The sequence below is a fragment of the Rousettus aegyptiacus genome, unplaced genomic scaffold, assembly GCF_014176215.1.
Source record: "Rousettus aegyptiacus isolate mRouAeg1 unplaced genomic scaffold, mRouAeg1.p scaffold_m13_p_14, whole genome shotgun sequence".
In the NCBI taxonomy this organism is placed as follows: Eukaryota; Metazoa; Chordata; class Mammalia; order Chiroptera; family Pteropodidae; genus Rousettus; species Rousettus aegyptiacus.
In genome coordinates, this window is record NW_023416289.1 from 48,368,729 (window position 1) to 48,386,532 (window position 17,804).

Below are 17,804 nucleotides of genomic sequence, written 5' to 3' on the forward strand. Positions count from 1 at the left end.
TAGTTTCACCATTGTTGGGAACAATAAAAATCGGGAGACAGTTGCAAACTAATGACTTAGGAGCAGGGTGAAGCTGATTCTGACTTTGGCTCCTTTCCATCCACTGTGATAACACCTGGTAGCTGATCATAAATTTAAGTTATGGCAAAAGAATAACATAAGTTATTCCTCTGAAGGCTAATTTTATCAGCTAAATAGGCTTGTCATGAAAGCTATTGACTGTTTTACAAAGCACTTCCATGTTTGGAAAAAAACACTTCATCTACGGCCATGCCACCCTGAACAAGCCCAATCCCATCTGATCTCGGAAGCTAAGCAGGGTAGGGCCTGGTTAGTCCTTGGATGGGAGACCACCTAGGAAAACTAGGTGCTGTAGGCATAAAAAACATAAAAAATAAAGGACTGTAAGCTGACAAGATCCTTAGCATCTGTGAGGTCTGCCTTACCTAAAAACAAACAAAAAAACGCACTTCACGTCCCACAGCGGAGATCTCAAATAACCCAGGTCAGAAAGGCTACTGTGCTGATCTGGGTGGGGGCTATGGCCTCTGTTGGAATAGGGGGTGCTCTCGAGCGGGCAACAGGCTCCCTGACAAGTGGGCTGTGACCCCCTGCACTACAGGGGCTGGCGTGGGTGGAGGGAGAGGAACAGGACCCCCACTTGCCCCTACCAGAGAGGCTCATAGCTTGGGGCCAAGATGACTACCTTGTTGCCTCAGCAAACAGGCCAGGAGACTGGCACTTGTTCAAGGATGGTCGACAAGTGTGACGGTACCTCTTGCTATATGGGGGGGGGGGGCGGGAAGAGGGAGGGACTGTCGTGAGCCCTGTGGCCTCGATCTATGGATCAGGTAATGGTGCAGGTGACAGTTTTCTTCTCGTTCACACAGAACGCTTCTGTGGGCATCTAGTACCTCAGCTGTGACTGTGTAGCTTTGTCCCGCCTATGAAATGGGGGCAGAAGCAATACCCTCATTTTAGGTCCTGCCAATAAAAACCTGCACACAAATCTCTATCCCTTTCCACCTCCTGGCTGAAGGGGGACACACCAAGCACTTGGACATGGGAGAAGCCACAGAGCACGAGGAGCCGCGAGACGAGAGCGACCGTGTGGAACAGGGTCCCCTCACCTGCCACCCTCTGCGGTCTGCACTGGGCTGAGACGTAAGCGACACACACTCTTCTACGTCAAGCCACTGAGATTTCTGGGTTTGCTGGACGATGCCACTCGCGCTGCTCACCTAACAGTGACTTGCACAGATGGCCCATCCCTGGGGGAGGGAAATGGGCCCCGAGGCCCCAGGCTCCATCCCCAGCCCACCCTGACAATGCACAGGACGCTAGGCAAGCAACGGCCTCTCTCGGCCTTGGTCTCCCTACCGCTATAGGGATTAATAACGCCAAGCCTGCCAACCTCAGCCGTCCAAGTTGAAAGGGCGAGCATGCGTGATAGGGTGTCTATCAGTGGCCACCACCACAGTGCTTTCACTCTGTCTCTACACTGGCCAAGGAACTCGAGTGAGACAGACTTCACATGTGTGTAGATATGTGTGTAAACGTCACTCAATGTAAGCCGCTCCTCACGGCACCCTCATGATGCCAGCTTGGTCTCCCCCATTTTCCCATGAGGACCTGAGGCCTAGGGGTTAGGGGGAGATCGCTAGTTGCTGGTGGAGCTGAGGGTGGGGTGAAATCCTGCCAGCCGGTCCCCTGGGTAAGAAGCCTCCTCTCACCCCCTGGGCTGTGCACATGGGACTCCTCTGTCAGGGACCAATGCCCAAGGTCCACGGTCACCCTTGGGGACTCGGAGGGTCCCACTGGACTTCTGGCAGGGTAAGCCTTGAGTTGCCCTAGATTAAGCCCTGTACCCCAATGCTCTCAGGGAGAACGGTGCGGAGAAAGGGCTGCAGTGCCCTGTCCTTCCCATGGGGCTGAGAGGGACGAGAAAAAAACCCCAACCATGAGCTGGGTTCTACTGGGTTACTTTGGGCCAACGGCTGTCACAAGGCTTCCAGGGCAAAGGGCAGTTACAGTGGGGACCTCAGAACATGTTTCAGGATTAGAGCAAGAGGCTGAGGACACACGTGAAACCTCAGAGGTCATCTCGTGAGAGGAGGTGGAAGAATCTACCATCACACTGACTTAGCTGCTGCGTCTAAAACAGCTCTGACTTCTGGCACAGCCAGGACAGAGAGACAGAAAGTCCCTGCCATCTGTCTGCAGGGCACTAACCAGCATCCGCCTCTGGAACCATCGGTGCACCAGTGAGATTCACGCCTCAGAAAGTTCTGGCTGGGATCCAGACAGACACCGAGCTAAAAGTCTGTAGGAAGAATCTCCCAGCTGAAGGGCTGTGAGATTCGGGGGCCAGAGGCCATCCCCTTCCATCGCTGGACTGCATGGTCTTGGATGTCAGCCCAGGCCAGCAGGGCTCAGGAGAGGTCCGACGCCCGACAGTGTCCTCCTCCCCAAAGGTCCCTCAAAGCTCACCTTTGCAGAAGGAATCTAAGGATGAGGTGAGCCTGGGGGTCAAAAGAGATGATGAGAAGGAGGGAAGCATCAGGTCCTGCCCCCTGTTAGGCCAGAGGCCAGTGTGATCCAGGGAAAAGCACTAGAAGGAGCCATCTGAGACCGAGTCTCCCCTTCCTCGGGCCTCAGGCTCCCACCCGCCAAATCCCAGATGCGCAACATGCCTTCCAAGGGCCTTTCGCCTGTAGCATGAGGCACTTCTGGGCCATCTGGGGCACGGCCTGTGTTAATGAGCGGCCACGCAGCAAAGATCACGAAATGCACAAGATATTGATGCAAGAGCCTGGCAAACCACGTTGCCCGAGTCTCTAGGGTCACAAGACGAAGCGATTTCAGCTTTCTTAGAAAGCTGAGTGAAAAAGAACTTTATGATGGATAGATGTGACAAACAGACCTCAGCCAGCTGATTGAGGTCAAGATCAACAGTGACGCCATGCTGACACTGTGCGCCCTGGGTGTAACTGAGAAGGGAATTCCACCTGTGTGGGCTTCCTCCCCAAGCCCTGACTGCACCCTAACCACGAGAAAACATCAGAGAAACCCCAGCAGAGGGGGAGCCTGCAAACACCCTGCAGGGTCATCGGGAACAGGGGTGGGCCAAGAGCTTGCAGAATTGAAAGGAGCCTAAGGGGATGTGGAAGCCGAATGTGATGTGGCATCCTGGATGGGATCAATGACAGATACAGGACATCAGGTAAACACGAGGGGACTCTGAACAAGGCATGATTTAGGAACAACACAGCCATCTCTGCCCACTGTGACAGGTGTGACACTAACCTGAGATAGTAGCTACACCGGGGATGGCATGGAGGGAGTGGGAGCCCCGCACTGTCTTCACAATCTTCCTATAAATCTAAAATTGTTCTAAAAATAAAGTTGTTTTTTTAAAGAGAGCTAAGAGGAGTGAAGTCTCAGCAAATATTTATACAGATACGTCCCAGGGAGAGGGCGCAGCGAACGTGGAGTGGGCGTTCCTCGTTGCTGAGCTCTTCCACATGCCACTGGAGACCCACGGCATGGAGGTGTGAGGCCGGGGGACCAGGCCTACCATCAGGGGCATTGGTTCCATGCGCATGGCAGTCCAGGGGCAGGGACCTGGCCGTCACATGCACTTCACCCCTCCCCCCCACCGACACACACGCTCCCACCTGCTTGGGGGCACGTCCCCTCTGTGGTCCCACCCCGCATGCCTGTCAGCAGAACGTTCTCTGCACACAAGGCGCTGGTCCGCAGAGCAGGGCCCTGGCTACAGGGCCCCGCTGCCACCTGCTTACAGCACCATGCCGGTCACCCCCTCGAGCCCTATTGAAGGCCCTGGCCCCAGTCGCATCTCACAGATGAAGGAACTAAGGCCAGACGAGGGGTGTGATTTGGCTGGGGCCCTGGGCATGGGGCAGGGCGCTGGGCCCCGAGTTCCGGACAGGCCATCTTCCTGGCCCAGCTGCCTGGCCCATGTGACTGCCCGGCTCAATTTAGGAATAACTTCCTGGCCCATCACCTATCTGCATCTTTGGCATAGATCCTGGGGGGCACAAGGCACAGCCGGCACCTCCTGGAGTATCTGGAGAGCCTGGATAGTGACGGGCCCGGCAGCCTCAGCAGACAGAATTCAACCCCTGCTTCAGAGACCACTGTACCAAGAAGACTCAAGACCTGAGCTGGCGCCTTGGCTGGCTCAGGCTGGAGGGCTGACCCGTCACCATGCTGCGGTGAGAGAATCTTGGCCTGGGAGTCGGGGCGGAGTCAGGCCCGGCCGGGCGAGGCATGAGTGACCTGAGAGACGCCTTCCCCCTCAAGGCCTTGGTTCCTCCTGCCTTCCTCAGGGGCTGGACACACTCTCTGACCTCTTTAGGCACCACCAGTTTCCTCAGCCTTGGACAGAAGTGGACGGGCCAGAAGTTGTCGCGTCTTACCCCTTGTTCCTGGCAGATCTGCGTCAGCCTCTCCAGCTGCTCGTCCTGGATGACCTTGGCCTTCTCGTACTGCTGGATGACCATTTCCATCTCCACCTTCACAGGCAGGACGTACGCTGGAAGACAACACAGCCCCGTGAAGGCCCAGGCAGTGCACGGCTCGGCCTGGGGCGGGGGGCCGGTCCCGGCATTCAGCCAGCAGCAGGTCAGGCCCAGGCACAGCTCCTGGACGGTCTGGGGGCAGGGGGCAGGGGATGTCCAGGTGCCTGAAAACATGGAGAAAGGGCGCGAGGGCTGGAGGGCCCCCACGGTGAGGACCTCCATCTCCCTCCCTGCCCGGTGACGGCCCTCAGTCCTGGCTGTGTGGACAGAAAAGGATGGCGTCTTCCCATCTTGCTGCAGCCACGAGACCACACTCTGGACATTGGGACGCAAGGGCAAGCGTCACGCAGAAGCTTCGGGAGCCGTCCTCAGAAGGCGGCCAGGGCTGGGGAGGGCGGGGAAGCATGCTGCCCACAGGAGGTGGGGTGTGGCGCCTCTGTGGGAAACAGGCTGGCAGTTTTTCAAAACACTCGACAGAGCGACCACAGCCCAGCAAGTCCACAGGCACCTAGGGGAAAGAGAACCGTGTCCACAGAAAAGCCTGTGCCTGCATGTTCATGGCAGCCCCTGTGGAAACCACCTGAATGCCTGTCCCCTGACAACGAATAGAACATGGTGCGTCCACACAATGCACGCTACTCCACAATCACGAGCAATAACATACCGACACACACCGCGACACGAGCAACCTTGAAAACACCGTGTCTGCAGAGGAAGCCAGACACGGGGACCGTAGGCCACAGGGCTCTGCCCACGGGGAACGTTGGAAGCTGCAAATCTCTCCAGACAGGGAGCAGACTGGAAGTGGCCTAGGGCTGAGCAATGGCTAATGGGGACAGGACTTTTCCTTTGGAATGCTATAAATGCTGTAAACTTAGATGCTGGTGATGTTTGCACAACTGCACGAACATACTGAAGCCATGTGAACGTACTGCACGTTGGGTGAGTCTTCCAGCACATGAACTATGTCTCAGACGTTCAAAAAGCAGCGGCGGCTGCAGCTTTCCTGTTGCCTCTGTCCCCTTCCCTCCCTCCTCTTCCTGGGCCCAGTGAGGACATGAAACCCGGCACTGGAGCCACCTTCTAAAACCGCAGGGTGACTCATGCAGCAGAGCCCTGACCACAGAGTGCCATGGCGGCCTGGACTGTCGCCGGCAGATGGGCACGTGAGAGAAGCCAGCCTCCGCAGGGTCAGGCCTCTCCTCCTCACTATCACTCACACACACGCCGGGGCCAGACAAGTGGCTCTCCCCTACAGGCTTCACGCTCTCCCAGCCAGCGAGACCCCGTCCCTGCCCCTGGGAAGTCCTCTGGGCTCGTAAGAAGCCTTGGTACCAACTCCTGCCCCGAGCCCAGCCCCGGCCCTCCACGCTGCTCTCACCTCCCAGAACCCGCCTGCAGGCCCTGCGGAAACCACGGGCACGCGCCTCCTGCACTGCGCCTCTCCCAGGGTCTGCTCATGTCCCCCCACAGCCCCTCGACCCCCAGCCACCCGACTGCCACCTATTCCCTGGCTGCTGCATGGATCGTGAAGGGATGAGAAATCGGGACTTTTCTGTTCACTGCCAAACCTGAGGGCAGCCCACGTGCCCCCAAGACCCGTCTCGAGACCCCACAGGCCGCCCCACACAGCCACTCCTTCCTCGGGTCTGTGCTGGAGCCAGCGCATACGCAAGGCAAGAGCGGTGAGTCAGCATCCTGGCTTCCTGCGGTGCAACCCTACTGGGAGGCTGACACACTGGGAGCAGGGGCAGCTGGGATGAGCTCCACACGGGACTGTCCAGGCCCACTGAGCAGGGTGTGCAGCTGCCCACAGCTGCAGAAGTAGGCAAGAAGGCGCGGTTTCTGCCCAGAGGAGTGGCCCCGGAGGTAGACAGGACCCTGCGCAGACAGGAGTGGAGTCAAGAGCTAGGCAGGCACTAATGGCCTCTGGGGTCCCAGCCCCACCTGTGGCTCAGAGCCTGCTTTGCTGTGTAGCCATCATCCTTCCCTCAGTTTCTCCATCTGTCCAATGAGAGGAACAGAGTGGATGACCTCCCAGAGAATTCTGGCTTGGTCTTCCAAAGCTGGGTCCAACCACACCCCCGTGTAAGGAAGACTCTAGACCAGGGGCTCCCTGACAGCATGCCAAACCCCAGTGTTTACCGGCTGAGACATGAGGGTGGGGACCAGGGGTAGGGTGCACAGTCCTGGGGATCAGAGACCCGAAAGGCCATCCTTCCTGCCTTGTACCCACTGGGCAAATACTGCTGGGGTGTCCTCATGGTCACAGTTTCTGTCCTTTGCAACCAAAATCCAGGGCTGATGCAACTTCGGTCTACATAGTGCATAGGTGTGCTCGGTATGAGCACAGCTATGGTCTCTCCCAGTGGTCTGGAAACTGTTCCAGAGGCTACAAGGTCCTTAGCACTACCGTGGGGGACGGGGGGAGGTGGGGTGAGGGGGAGGGTAGGCGGGCAAAGAGGTGGGCTCTAGGCCCCTCACTCCAAGTCAAAAGCAGCTCTACTTTCTAGTTATTTTAATCTATTTTTCACACAGATAAATATCCACATAAGATTTTGCAGAAGGGCTTTGCTACTAAAAAAAAACACAAAAAATAAAAAACAAAACACACGCACGCGTGTGCACACACACACAAAAAAATTAAAACCCAAAATGCTTGGGAACTGTCTTAACAACATCCTTGTCGTGCCTTGCCTCTCCATGGCCCCTTGGCCTGTGGCCTCCCAAGTCCTGAGAGGTGGACCAGCCGGTCCATGGGTAGCCCTGTACCACATGGTGCCCCACACTGCTCCATGGGGACAAGCTTTCTCGTTTCCTCTGAGGGGCACACTCTGGTCTGTCACCACCTCCCAGAAACATGAGCCACCGGCCAAGGCTCAGCTCTCTAGGTGAGACTGGAGCAGCGAGCGGCCTCTGTCCAAGGCAGCATAGGCAATGAGAGGGCAGAGTCCTGACAGGGGTCCCAGGGGTGGGAGCAGCTGTCACTGGAGCTGATGGGAGGTGGAGCTGTAGCCAACCACTCCACTGATGCTGGCTGTCTGCAGGCTGACAGGTCTTGTCCTTGGTGGACACAGAAATGAGATGGACCCTACAGGAAGCAACACCTTGGCCAGTGACCTGGACAAAGTCAGTGGGACAGGACAGGTGTGCAGCTGGTCTTCCAGATCCCAGGCCCTGCCACTGGCTCTTGAGTGAAGGGCTGCCACCCCGGCAAACAGTAAAGTCACTTCAGATGAAGACATGATCTCTGAACACGAGCATCTGCGTATGGCATCTGGCCGTGTGTGAGCCATTTCTGAACACCTGACGTTGAACGAGCAGCCTGAGTCACCCCGCCAGCTCTGACGCGGCCTGGGCGACTTCCAACCCCCTGTGTCACAGGGCCTCTCTCCTCTCGGCTGCGGGCTCCAGTTTCTGGAGCAACCGCCTGTTACTCCATCAGCCCTGCCAACCCCTTTCAGGCCACTCACCATCAATGACCCTCTTCACCCGCCAGATCCGCAGCACGATGATGAGGCTGATGGCGTCCCAGGGGCTCCGGGGCCCGTTGGCCACAGTGGATGCCACCATCGGGGCCACAGACAGGACGATCACTGCCCCATCAAATACCTGGCAGAGGAGGTAGATTTCAGTGCCCTGGGTCATCCTGAACGTCTCCAACCAGAGACCAGGCCAAGGGGCTGCTTCTGGACCACTCCTCCGCCTGTCCACCCATCAGAGGCCCCCGCCCGCTGCCTCCCAGCCCTCCTGAGCTCCTCAGGGCCGTGCCCCCAAGCACATCCCTCTACACTGTACCCCATCTCAAGATGGGACTGTAGTCATGCTGAACCCCTCACATCTGTGGGGCTGAAGGCAGCAGGTGCCCCGAGCCTACCTCTCGTCTCTGTCCGCAGGGAGGCGGGGAGGGAGGGAGGGGCGCAGCCTCTGTGGTTCAGCCCTGACCTACCACCTGCTGCTCCGGCCTGGCCTCACCAGAGACCTGCACAGCCCGGGCCCTCCATCTACTCCCAGTTAAAAGGGTTCAAAGTGGGTGGGGGCTGAGGAAGGAGTGGGCAGTGGAGACGCCTTGTGCTGTGTGACAGCCTCACCCCTACCTAGAGCACCCATTCACCCCCAGTCATGAGGCAGAGAAGCCGGTTCGCTCTGAGACCCCGGGCTGAGCAGCACCTCTGCCATCTTGGCTCAGCTCTCTAACCATGGGACCACTTCAGGGTGGACTTACATGTCTCAGAACACATCTGAAAGCTTCCCAAAATGACTAAGAATTAGTTAGAATTCTGTAAAACCTCATTGGGAACTAGACGTCCCTTTGCTCAATCTGCCACCTGCTGCCCACCAGAGTCCCCTGCATCTACCGTTGGGGGGAGCACTCTGGCACCAGCTCCCAGCCCAGGATGTATGGGACGGTGACATCTCCCGGCATCTGGGGTAGCTGGCTTTGGGAGTGGGCAATTGGTCTTTACCTCTATTTTGTTCTCGATGTAATCCCAGATCCCAAGCACCACAATCCGGAGAACGGTCTGAGGAGAGAAAGCGAAACAGGAAGTTCTGGTTATTGTCCCCAGGACCCACAGAACATGCTCTAGTTCCCCTAAAACGATGCTCAGGGTCAGCCTCCCTCTCCAGGGTCATTTCCTGCAGCCCATCATACCATGGACCACTTGCAAACACAAACACGCAAGCCCTTGCTGCTTGGGCCTGGCCTTGGCCGGCTGTGGCCTGCCCACGACTCCCTCCTCCACCTCTTCTTATACAATAACTGGGGCTTGGGCACAGCCATCCAACTGGACATACTACTTTCCAGACTCCCCTGTGACCGGCAGTGGCCATACTACCCCATTCGGGCCAAGGCCTGAGCAGAAGCCCTGTGCACAGCTTCTGGGCTGTGCGAGTCAGGGGTCAGGCCCTCTCCTTTCCTCCCCCAAACCCGAGGCTGTGGGGGGTGGAGCTGTGCTGGCAAGCTATCTCCCGTGAGGGAGGCAGGGCAGCAAGATGGGAGAAGGCCAGCCCCACCAGCAGCAAGCCACCATGTCAACATCACCTGCGTGCAGAGCCGGTCCTTCTGGGGGCAGAGTGAACCCTGCCAGGTGGTGTGCCAGTGTGGTGTGATGCTGACTCAGCCTGTGGGCTGACCAGCACAGCCCTTTCCCCTTTCTCTGCCCAGTAAAGGCCTCCCTGTCCTTTGCCCTCGGGTCCGACGTCTCCCCCGTGAAGCTATCCTACAAGGCCCGGGCTCAGTGCCTCTTCCCCTGGGGTCCTATGGCCCCTGGAACATCACCTCCTCTCCAGCACTCCACTGAACCTGTGCTGGCTACTGGCCTGACCCCCATTAAGGCTCAGGAGACACTGTCTGACTCCTCTCCTTTGCCCTGGCTCCGGGCAGAAGGCAGACGCCATGAGGTTCACAGTGAACGAGTGGGCGGAAGCACATGTGAATAGCTAACCCTCAACACCCTGGGCAAGTCACTCCAGTGCCGCTGCCCCGGGTATGGTGTCCTCACCCACAGGGTGTTAGAGGGTTGGTCCTGTGGGACCCTGGTGCCCTGCCTGGGACCAAGACGAGTCACTCACAGTCACCCACTGTCAAGGACAGTTCTGATTCCCTCGTGTTAAAGCTGGGGCAGCAGAGGCACAGAGGCGGGCAGTGACTTGCCCAAGGCCACTCAGCGAGTCAGTGGCCAAACTGTGGCGTTCTCATCTCTCAGAGCACAAAGCACAGCACAACCCCTATGCCTTCCGTCTGATGATGGAGCTCACCAGGGACCCCCAGAAGGAGGGGCAGGCCCTCGTGGACCCAAAATCTTGGAGTGGCTGTGGATGCGGGAAGACGAGACCCTGGCCCAGTGTGGTTTGGCAATGGCCCTCGCTGGGCGCACAGCCCAGGTAACAGCACCCAGGCTCCCTCGAGACCCAGGGCAGCTCTGGGAGGCCGTGTTGGGGATGAGGTGGCCCTCACAGCTGCCGTTAAAAGGAGACTGGGTCCCCTGACCCCTGGCCCTTCTCCCGAGAGGAGCCCTGTCACTGTGAGCAGCACACAGGCCTTCTGGGGGGCAGGGTGGGGGGACCTCTCCGAGCCCACTCAGGTCCCAGGGTCCCAGGTACCTGAGAGGCGGAGAAGCCAGTTGACTCATTAGTAGAGCCCCAGCCCCTCGGCTCACACAGGACAGGGGGCGCTGGGCGGGGACTCCTGTCACCCCCGTTACTGCTGCACCCCACTGTCACGGTCTTTGACAAGGTCCCTGGTCCTGGGCGCAGCCATTTCTCCCAGCCCCCCGCTCTCCCCTCGGTACCCATGGAAGCCCCAGCTGGGTGGGAGCAGGAACAGGTGTGGGTCTGAGGCTGACGCTTCTCTGCACAGTAGCTTGTCTGTTTCAGGCAGCTCGTCTCTGGCAGTGACAGGAAGGGAATGGCAAATTAACACCGGGTAATAAATTCTGGAAAGCCCATAAAACCAAAGCAGAGGCACCAAGGGAAGAGCCGCAGCACCTGATTAAACATTTCTGTTGGCAGCCACAGACACAGGGCACATTTCCCAAGGTCTGCATCCAGGGGACATCTGGCCACCGCCCAGGTGTTAGTACAAGAGAAGGCGTGGAGTGGGCGGAGGGGCCGGGGCGTGCAGGGCCCTTAAAGGGGCAGCAGACTGGGAGCCAGCTCTGTCCTGGGGGCTGAGGCACCTTTAGGGCGATATCTCAGCGAGCTGCTTGGGACACTCCCAGGATCTGCCCCTCGGTCTGAGTCTCGGCCCAGGCCCATCAGCCGCCACAGGCCACAGGGGCCGCGGCCAAGCGCTCTGCGCTGCCTGCTCCCCACACAAAGCCCTGGACTGACACCCTGGGCTACGTGATTGCATCACAAAGCATGCTCTACCCCACGCCTCCGCCCACGTCGCTGTTCATCCAGAGAATCTCCCGCTCTGCCCTGGGACCTGGGCCTGTCCTGCGGGGTGGCGGACCCTGTTGCTGTGAGCTGTGCATGTGTGCGTGTGTGCATGCACATGCCCCTCCCCAGTGCGCTCTGCCTTTCTCCCGTGCTCGCTGACTGTGCTGAGAGGCCCCTGGCGTTCAGGGTGGGCTAACGTGGACTTGTGGCCATGGGGGTAAGGCACATGGGTACAGAGGGACAGTGGCCAGCTGGCTTGGGCTGTCCCCTCTGTTACGAAGAATGGGATTTCCACATAAACTCCAGACTTGCCATTGCCCACAGCATGAAGTCTAGTCTTCCCAGCTTCCCCAGGAGAGCCTGCTGCAGCAGCTCCCCGAAACACAGGCCAGGGTGTCACAGTGACAGCTGGGACCTGCTCAGAAGTGTCCCTCACCCCGTGCAAAGGCAGAAGGATGTGCCAAGACCCTCGTCCCCACACTCGTCAGTCCCGTGGTGCTCTCTGCTCCCACCAAAACTCAGCGCCTGGGAGCTGTTCCCTCTGACCTCACAGGAAGCATATGGATGTGGTTTGACCAGCCAGCTAGTGACGGTGAAGGGCACCCACACTCCCCGATCGCCCACTCCAGACACATGTCCCTCTGCTCACACGGAACGGGCACAGCTCTCGGCCTAGCCAGACGCCAGACACCCCACAGCACCCAATCAAGTCCACTACCCAGCCCTGCGATGACCCCTTCCGCCTGGAGAGAGGCCACCATGCACCCAGCACCACAGCCATGTCCTCACTGCTCTCCCCACCTCCAGGCCCCCGGCTCCAGCCCGGCTACCCCGCCTGCTCCTCACTGACCACACGGACAACTTGCTTTCCCTTGACACTCAGTCTCACCTGCACGGCGTCATCGCCCACCCCTCACCTGGACGACACCTGCTCATTCTCTGGGATTCAGCTCAGGGGTCACCTGCTGGGGCTCAGCCTCCCTGGTGGGTCACAGCTCCTCTCCATTGCATCTCAAGCATAAACTCAGCTCCCTGTTTTGTGTTTCCCTCGCTGCAGCCTCGAGGGTGCACAGAGGGCCTGACACCCACAAATGTCTAGACGATAATACGTGGTCTCTCCGGACAGGATTGCCCTCAAGAGAGGACCCCAGGACCCAGTCTGTACTCACCTCTGAGAAGAACATGGAGAGGATGGCCAGACTGATCCAGTGGATTACACCAGCAAACTGGAACGCACTGGAAACTGAAACACACAGTAACAGGGGCTGCTTTCAGGAGCAAGGACTCAAGTGCATCAGTCGAGGGGCTCCCCAGCCTGGGGGTGGCCTCTGGGACGCAGGGGCTCGCGTGGACGTTTAGATCTGGACAACTCAGGCCAGAGAATATGCAGGGCAGCTCGAAGTGGTGCCTGTGATGGTGGTGCAGGGGCAGGGCACTGGGGACATCGTCTTTCCCTGTCCCCCCGCCCCTTAGGCCACCACTCTGAGTCCTAGCTCTGCCCCTCGGCCTTGATGGGCTCTGCATCCTAGCAAGACTGCAGAGGGGGCTAAGGGAGGCACCGTGGCTTCTGTGCCCAGATGGGCAGCACGTAAGGTCGAGATGAGCTTCCAGAAGTCCCCCTCCACCACGGTTCGTCCCCCAGTTCCTTGCATGCTGGTGGGACCATGGCAAGCTTACTGGGACCTTTCATTCTGAATAGTAAGAGGAGAGGGGGCAGTGTCAGCCAGGGTGTTTCAGAAAGTAGGCAGAGAGAGGACTGGAAGGAAGAGGTGACGGTTGGAGACAGGGGAACAGTGGCCTCTCGAAAGTGGCACAGTCAGCAGCTGGGGTCTGCTGTGCTTCTCGGTTGTTCTGCTGGCCTTCCAGACACCAGAGTATCTGTGGGGAGAGTGGTCAGCCACGGACAGCTGCCACCCGCCTGCCACCGAGCATCCCTTGGGGTGGAGGCACTGGTCTGGGAGGCCTGTTTACACACAGGAGCCACAGCCAGCACCCCGCCCAGGGCGGGCGCAGCTTGTCAGGTGGTGGGCTCAAAGCAGGGCACAGGGCAAAGACAAGGGCCGGGTGGGCTCTGAGGGAGAGTGGGCACCAGGGAATGCTCCCACAGGGCAGGCCTCGAACAAACACCGCAGAGGGGCCTGGGGTGGAGGGGCCCGCACGGCTGCAGGGCTGCCACTAAGAACGTGCAGGCCTGGCCTGGCCAGCATGCAGCTCGTAGCCCCCGGGGCGCCAAAGAAAATGCTGGGGGCCGGGTGAGGGCCATCTGGCCCGCAGCCCTGGGGAGCGGAAAGCAGGCCCCAGAGCGTGCTCGGGGAGAAGGGGCGGTGCCACACTCCCAGTGGGGACTTCTGGCCCCTGGCATGGGGCCAACATGACCCTTGAAGATGAGCCAGGAACTGCCACGACCCCTCCTGTCCCAGTCACATGAATACTAGTGGGGACTGAGAGGCCTAGTCCCACGTGACTCCCAGGTGATTCTGAAAGTATAAACTCTCTCCCTATTATTTCTCAAATGAATTCCTGTGCCTTTTTTTACGGTTTGCTTTAAAAGAGCCATAAATCTGATTGTGCGTTTTATGGAATTTAAGATTCCTTTTATGAGTTGCTATTAGATCTCCCAACAAAATCAATCTCCTGGATACTTAATTTTAAGCAAAATTCCTGTGTCAGACAGGTTTTCGGTCCTACTCAATGCCTGTCACAGCTGGAGCACTGAGCACCCGGGTGTACCCAAGGGAAGGACGGCCTCGTCACGGTCAGACTCAGAAAAAGCAGCCGCACAGTCACGTGGGAGAGGCAGCATGCAGCACGGTTTAACTGAAGACAGCCTGAGCATAACCCAGGGCTGGGGACTTTATGCCCAAAGATGCTTTCACTGGAACCAAGGGACCACCAGTTGCACACAACCCAGCGAGGCTGACCAGACAAAAGCCACCCTGTACTCCCATCATTTTTAGAGTTCGGACGCTGGTAGGACTTGGGAAGCTGTAGTTAAAGGGACTGGGGACATTTGAGAAACCAAGTCCAAGATTGATGGATTTGGAGTGGCTAGACCTATGGTCCTGGGTGTGGCCAACAGCAGGAACGGAAAGGTCCAGCTTCTGAAATGTGGGAACCAGGAGCTCTACAAAACGAATCATCACTCCCTTGGAGCCAAAAGTTGGCCCTCCCACCCCAGGGCACCAAACAGGGGTCCGCAAGGGTGGGGGCAGCAGGTAGGCCAAGCTGCCATGAAGTCCAGACAAGCCATTGGCCATCATGAACCCTGACCCAGGACGTACAGCACAAGGACCTACGGTGGGAGCACAACTGGCCCCATAGGTGAGTGGACTGGTGGCCTCTAGTCCCAGCCTCAGGACTTCTCACCCTGGGAAGGTTCCAACTTACCAAAACCCTAATTCCCTTGTCTAAAAAATGAATGACTCCAGCCTTGCCCATCTCACAGGGCTGCTGCTAGGCTCAAACGTGCAAAAAAGGGCTTTCTGCACTGTCACGTTACATGTGAGTGTCACCACCCACTTATGCTGGACGAAAACACAAGGAATCAAGTTGTCACTGTGGCAACCATCGTCAGCTACGACAAGGTGATATACCTCCACACGTGGGAACTCTCTTGAAGCTACAGAAAATTCCGAGCTGGAAAATTCCAAATCGAAACGATTTGTATAAAGAGCATACAGGGATCCCCAACACTTGTATCTCCTTGGTTCTGGACAGTGGAATGTGGGGAGGGGCACAGAAGTGGCTACGCTGGCTATAGAGGGACAAAGTGATGATGGGGGTGACAGAAGCTGCCAGGGGCCCTCCCTGGTGCTGACCCTCACAGTGCTGGGCAGGGGGGTGGGGCCCCTGGTGGCCGTGCGCTGCACACTGAAACCACACGCATCTCGTGTGCATCTGCCCTGCTACTCACACTGGAGAAGCTTCACATCTATCAGCAGCTCCAGCGTCAGCAGAGTCACCACCAGCACCACACAGGCCACCAGAAGACTGTTGACACTGGCACTGAGCAAAAATACCTGCCACGCGGCCGCTCTCTTCCCACAGCACGGCTTCAGCCAGGCGGACCTGCGGGCACAGAGCATAGAGGCAGTGTGAGTGGGCCGTCCCTCCAGGTCCCTGCCCTCGACCCCCACGCCACACCCCCTCGCCACTCACCCCGTCTACGCTCATAGCCTCAGCCAGGGGGCCGCGCTGTGCTCGGCCCCTCCCTGCACTCTGGTGTCCTCGTCTCTAAGAGGATGTGGAACCAGCTCACGGGCAAGGTGGAGGGTCACAGCAGGCGGGGACCCGTCTGCATGGCCACAAGCACAGAACGGTGCTGAGCATCAGGTTCCTGTGCTATCAGAGCGGCACATGGGCTCCGCTTCCCGGAGCCCTCAGCTGACCTCCGCATACGCTCAGTGATGGCCCAAACACCTGGCCATCACCAGTCCCTCCTGTCCCGAAGGAGCAGTCTGCTGAACCCGGTGCCCACCCTCTGAGATCTCAAGGGTGCTGCTGGGTGGGGAGGGGCGCTCTGCTATGAGGTGCTCCCTTCTCCCCAAGGAGCAGCGTGAACGTTTCAGAGAGGAGATTCCTCCCCCCACGCCATTCAGGGGAGCTTGAAGGGGCCCCCGGCCGCTGGAAGTTGGGGCAAGGCTCATGGCTCCTCAAGAAACCTGGCAGAAAATGGGCCTATTCCAAGTTTTTCTGGATGTTTTCTAAAATCCCTGGGAATGAAAGGCTCTGTCCTCGGTTCTGAGGAAACGCAAAGAGACTGGGGTTTGGTCCCCAGCCTCTAGAAGTTGGTCCCAGGAAGGGCTCCACAGGTGGTGGAGGAAGAGCAAGAAGGCATCCTGGGTGGCGAGGAAGGGGACTGACATGAGCCCCACGTGGCCCGAGAGGCAGGGTGGGGACAAGGAGGCCAGCCAGGTCAGAAGAGAGGGTCTTCGCCGAGGGACATGCAGGAGACGGGGGGAGGGCAAAGCAGAGTGGGGTCCAGGGTGTGAAGGCCATGGAAGAATGCCTTCGTCACTCACTGCAGGTGACTTTCGAAGTCCATTGCACAACCACCTCTCTAGTCTCTCCCAGGCTCATGTGGGCCAACCCACTGCACACGAGAAGTCATAGGGCACCCTCAAACTGACACCACATGGAGCCCCGCAGGGCTGCCAGATACAATATGGCATATCCAGTTAAACCTCAGATAAAGAATGACCAATGTTCTAGGATAAGTATGTCCCAAACCTTGTGTAGGGTATACTTACACTGAAAAATGATTCAGTGTTTACCTGAAACTCACGTGTAACTGGGGGTCCTGGATTCTTCTTTGCCAAATCTAGCAAACCCTAAGCTCCAAGCAGAAGGGTCTGGAGGAGGCCTGGTAAGGGTGGCTGCGGCTTGGCCAGGAACGCATAAGAACCCAGGAATACGGGGCGAGAGGCAGTGTCGGTGAATGCGCAGCCACGAGAGCCACTAGTGAATGGGGCCTGGTGTGTCTGTCCATGCGGGCAGAAAGGAGGACAAGGCGTAAAGCCTTCACCTCGAGCTCAGAGGAATAGCCGTGCGCGCCTGGATAGAGGCTCAGAGAAGCCTGGAGGCTGCTGCCCACTGGTGCCATCAGCTGTGCTGCTGTTGTGGGTGAAAGACCCTTGGAATTTTAAGATTTCTTTGGCTGTCACTCTTCAGCTGACCTCCTCTCCTGACCCATTTGTGTGTCTCACCTACTCCCCCCTCCTCCTTTCCCACAAGGTGACATTCTTGCCCCCTCCACAGGGACCTATTTTAATCTTTCGCACCTCTCGTCAGAGTTCACACCCAGTCCTGGCCACGTCTCAGCACTGCCTTCCTGTTTCCCCTTAAGTCCTTGTGACCGACTTCCAGGTCACAAGAGAGACCCAAATGCAACTCCACCTCCTCTCTAAGACCCAGTCCGATTGTCTGTGGCCCCTAGAACTGACACCATTTCCCTGTCACCAGAAATTTGAGCCAAGTTCCTCCCCGGTTATTCCTAAGAAGGGCAGCCTGTGAAGACGCTTGCACTCAAGTGGGCCGTGGACCCGAGGACCCAGGACGGAGCTGGGGGAAGCGGCAGCCTTCCCGGCTGATGGGGCTATCTTGAACCCTGAGCTGCCAGTAAAATGTCTTGTGGAATTCAAATGACTCCAACATTCCTAGGAGGCTGTTTTAGCAGAAAAGCAGAATGTGTCCAGTTTCAAAATATCCCTGATTGTTAAAAAATGACTGAAGGGGCTTAATGGGCCAAAAGGGAAACTAGCACTGACACCTGACTTAGAAAAGCAACTTCCCTTCCGGGGCCCCAGCAGCTGGTGAGCACCGAGCCCAGAGGCAGTGCTCTCCCTGGAACCACCACCAGAGGGCAGGCGGCTCCCG

General features: G+C 58.0%; 1 protein-coding gene and 1 pseudogene across 4 annotated transcripts in view; one reads left to right on the forward strand and one right to left on the reverse strand.

Annotated features, from left to right (window-relative positions):
- Positions 1 to 17,804, reverse strand: part of TMEM266 (transmembrane protein 266) — a 50,027-nt gene that overhangs the window by 15,377 nt on the left and 16,846 nt on the right. For all 4 annotated transcript variants that reach the window (XM_016125811.2, XM_036231832.1, XM_016125810.2 and 1 more), the window contains 5 exons: positions 15,343 to 15,497; positions 12,599 to 12,672; positions 9,011 to 9,067; positions 8,018 to 8,156; positions 4,443 to 4,558 (listed from right to left, as the gene is read on the reverse strand). In XM_016125811.2, coding sequence (XP_015981297.2) covers positions 4,443 to 4,558; positions 8,018 to 8,156; positions 9,011 to 9,067; positions 12,599 to 12,672; positions 15,343 to 15,497 — 541 coding nt within the window. The remainder of the gene's footprint in view (positions 1 to 4,442; positions 4,559 to 8,017; positions 8,157 to 9,010; positions 9,068 to 12,598; positions 12,673 to 15,342; positions 15,498 to 17,804) is intronic.
- Positions 261 to 379, forward strand: LOC118611501 (annotated as a pseudogene).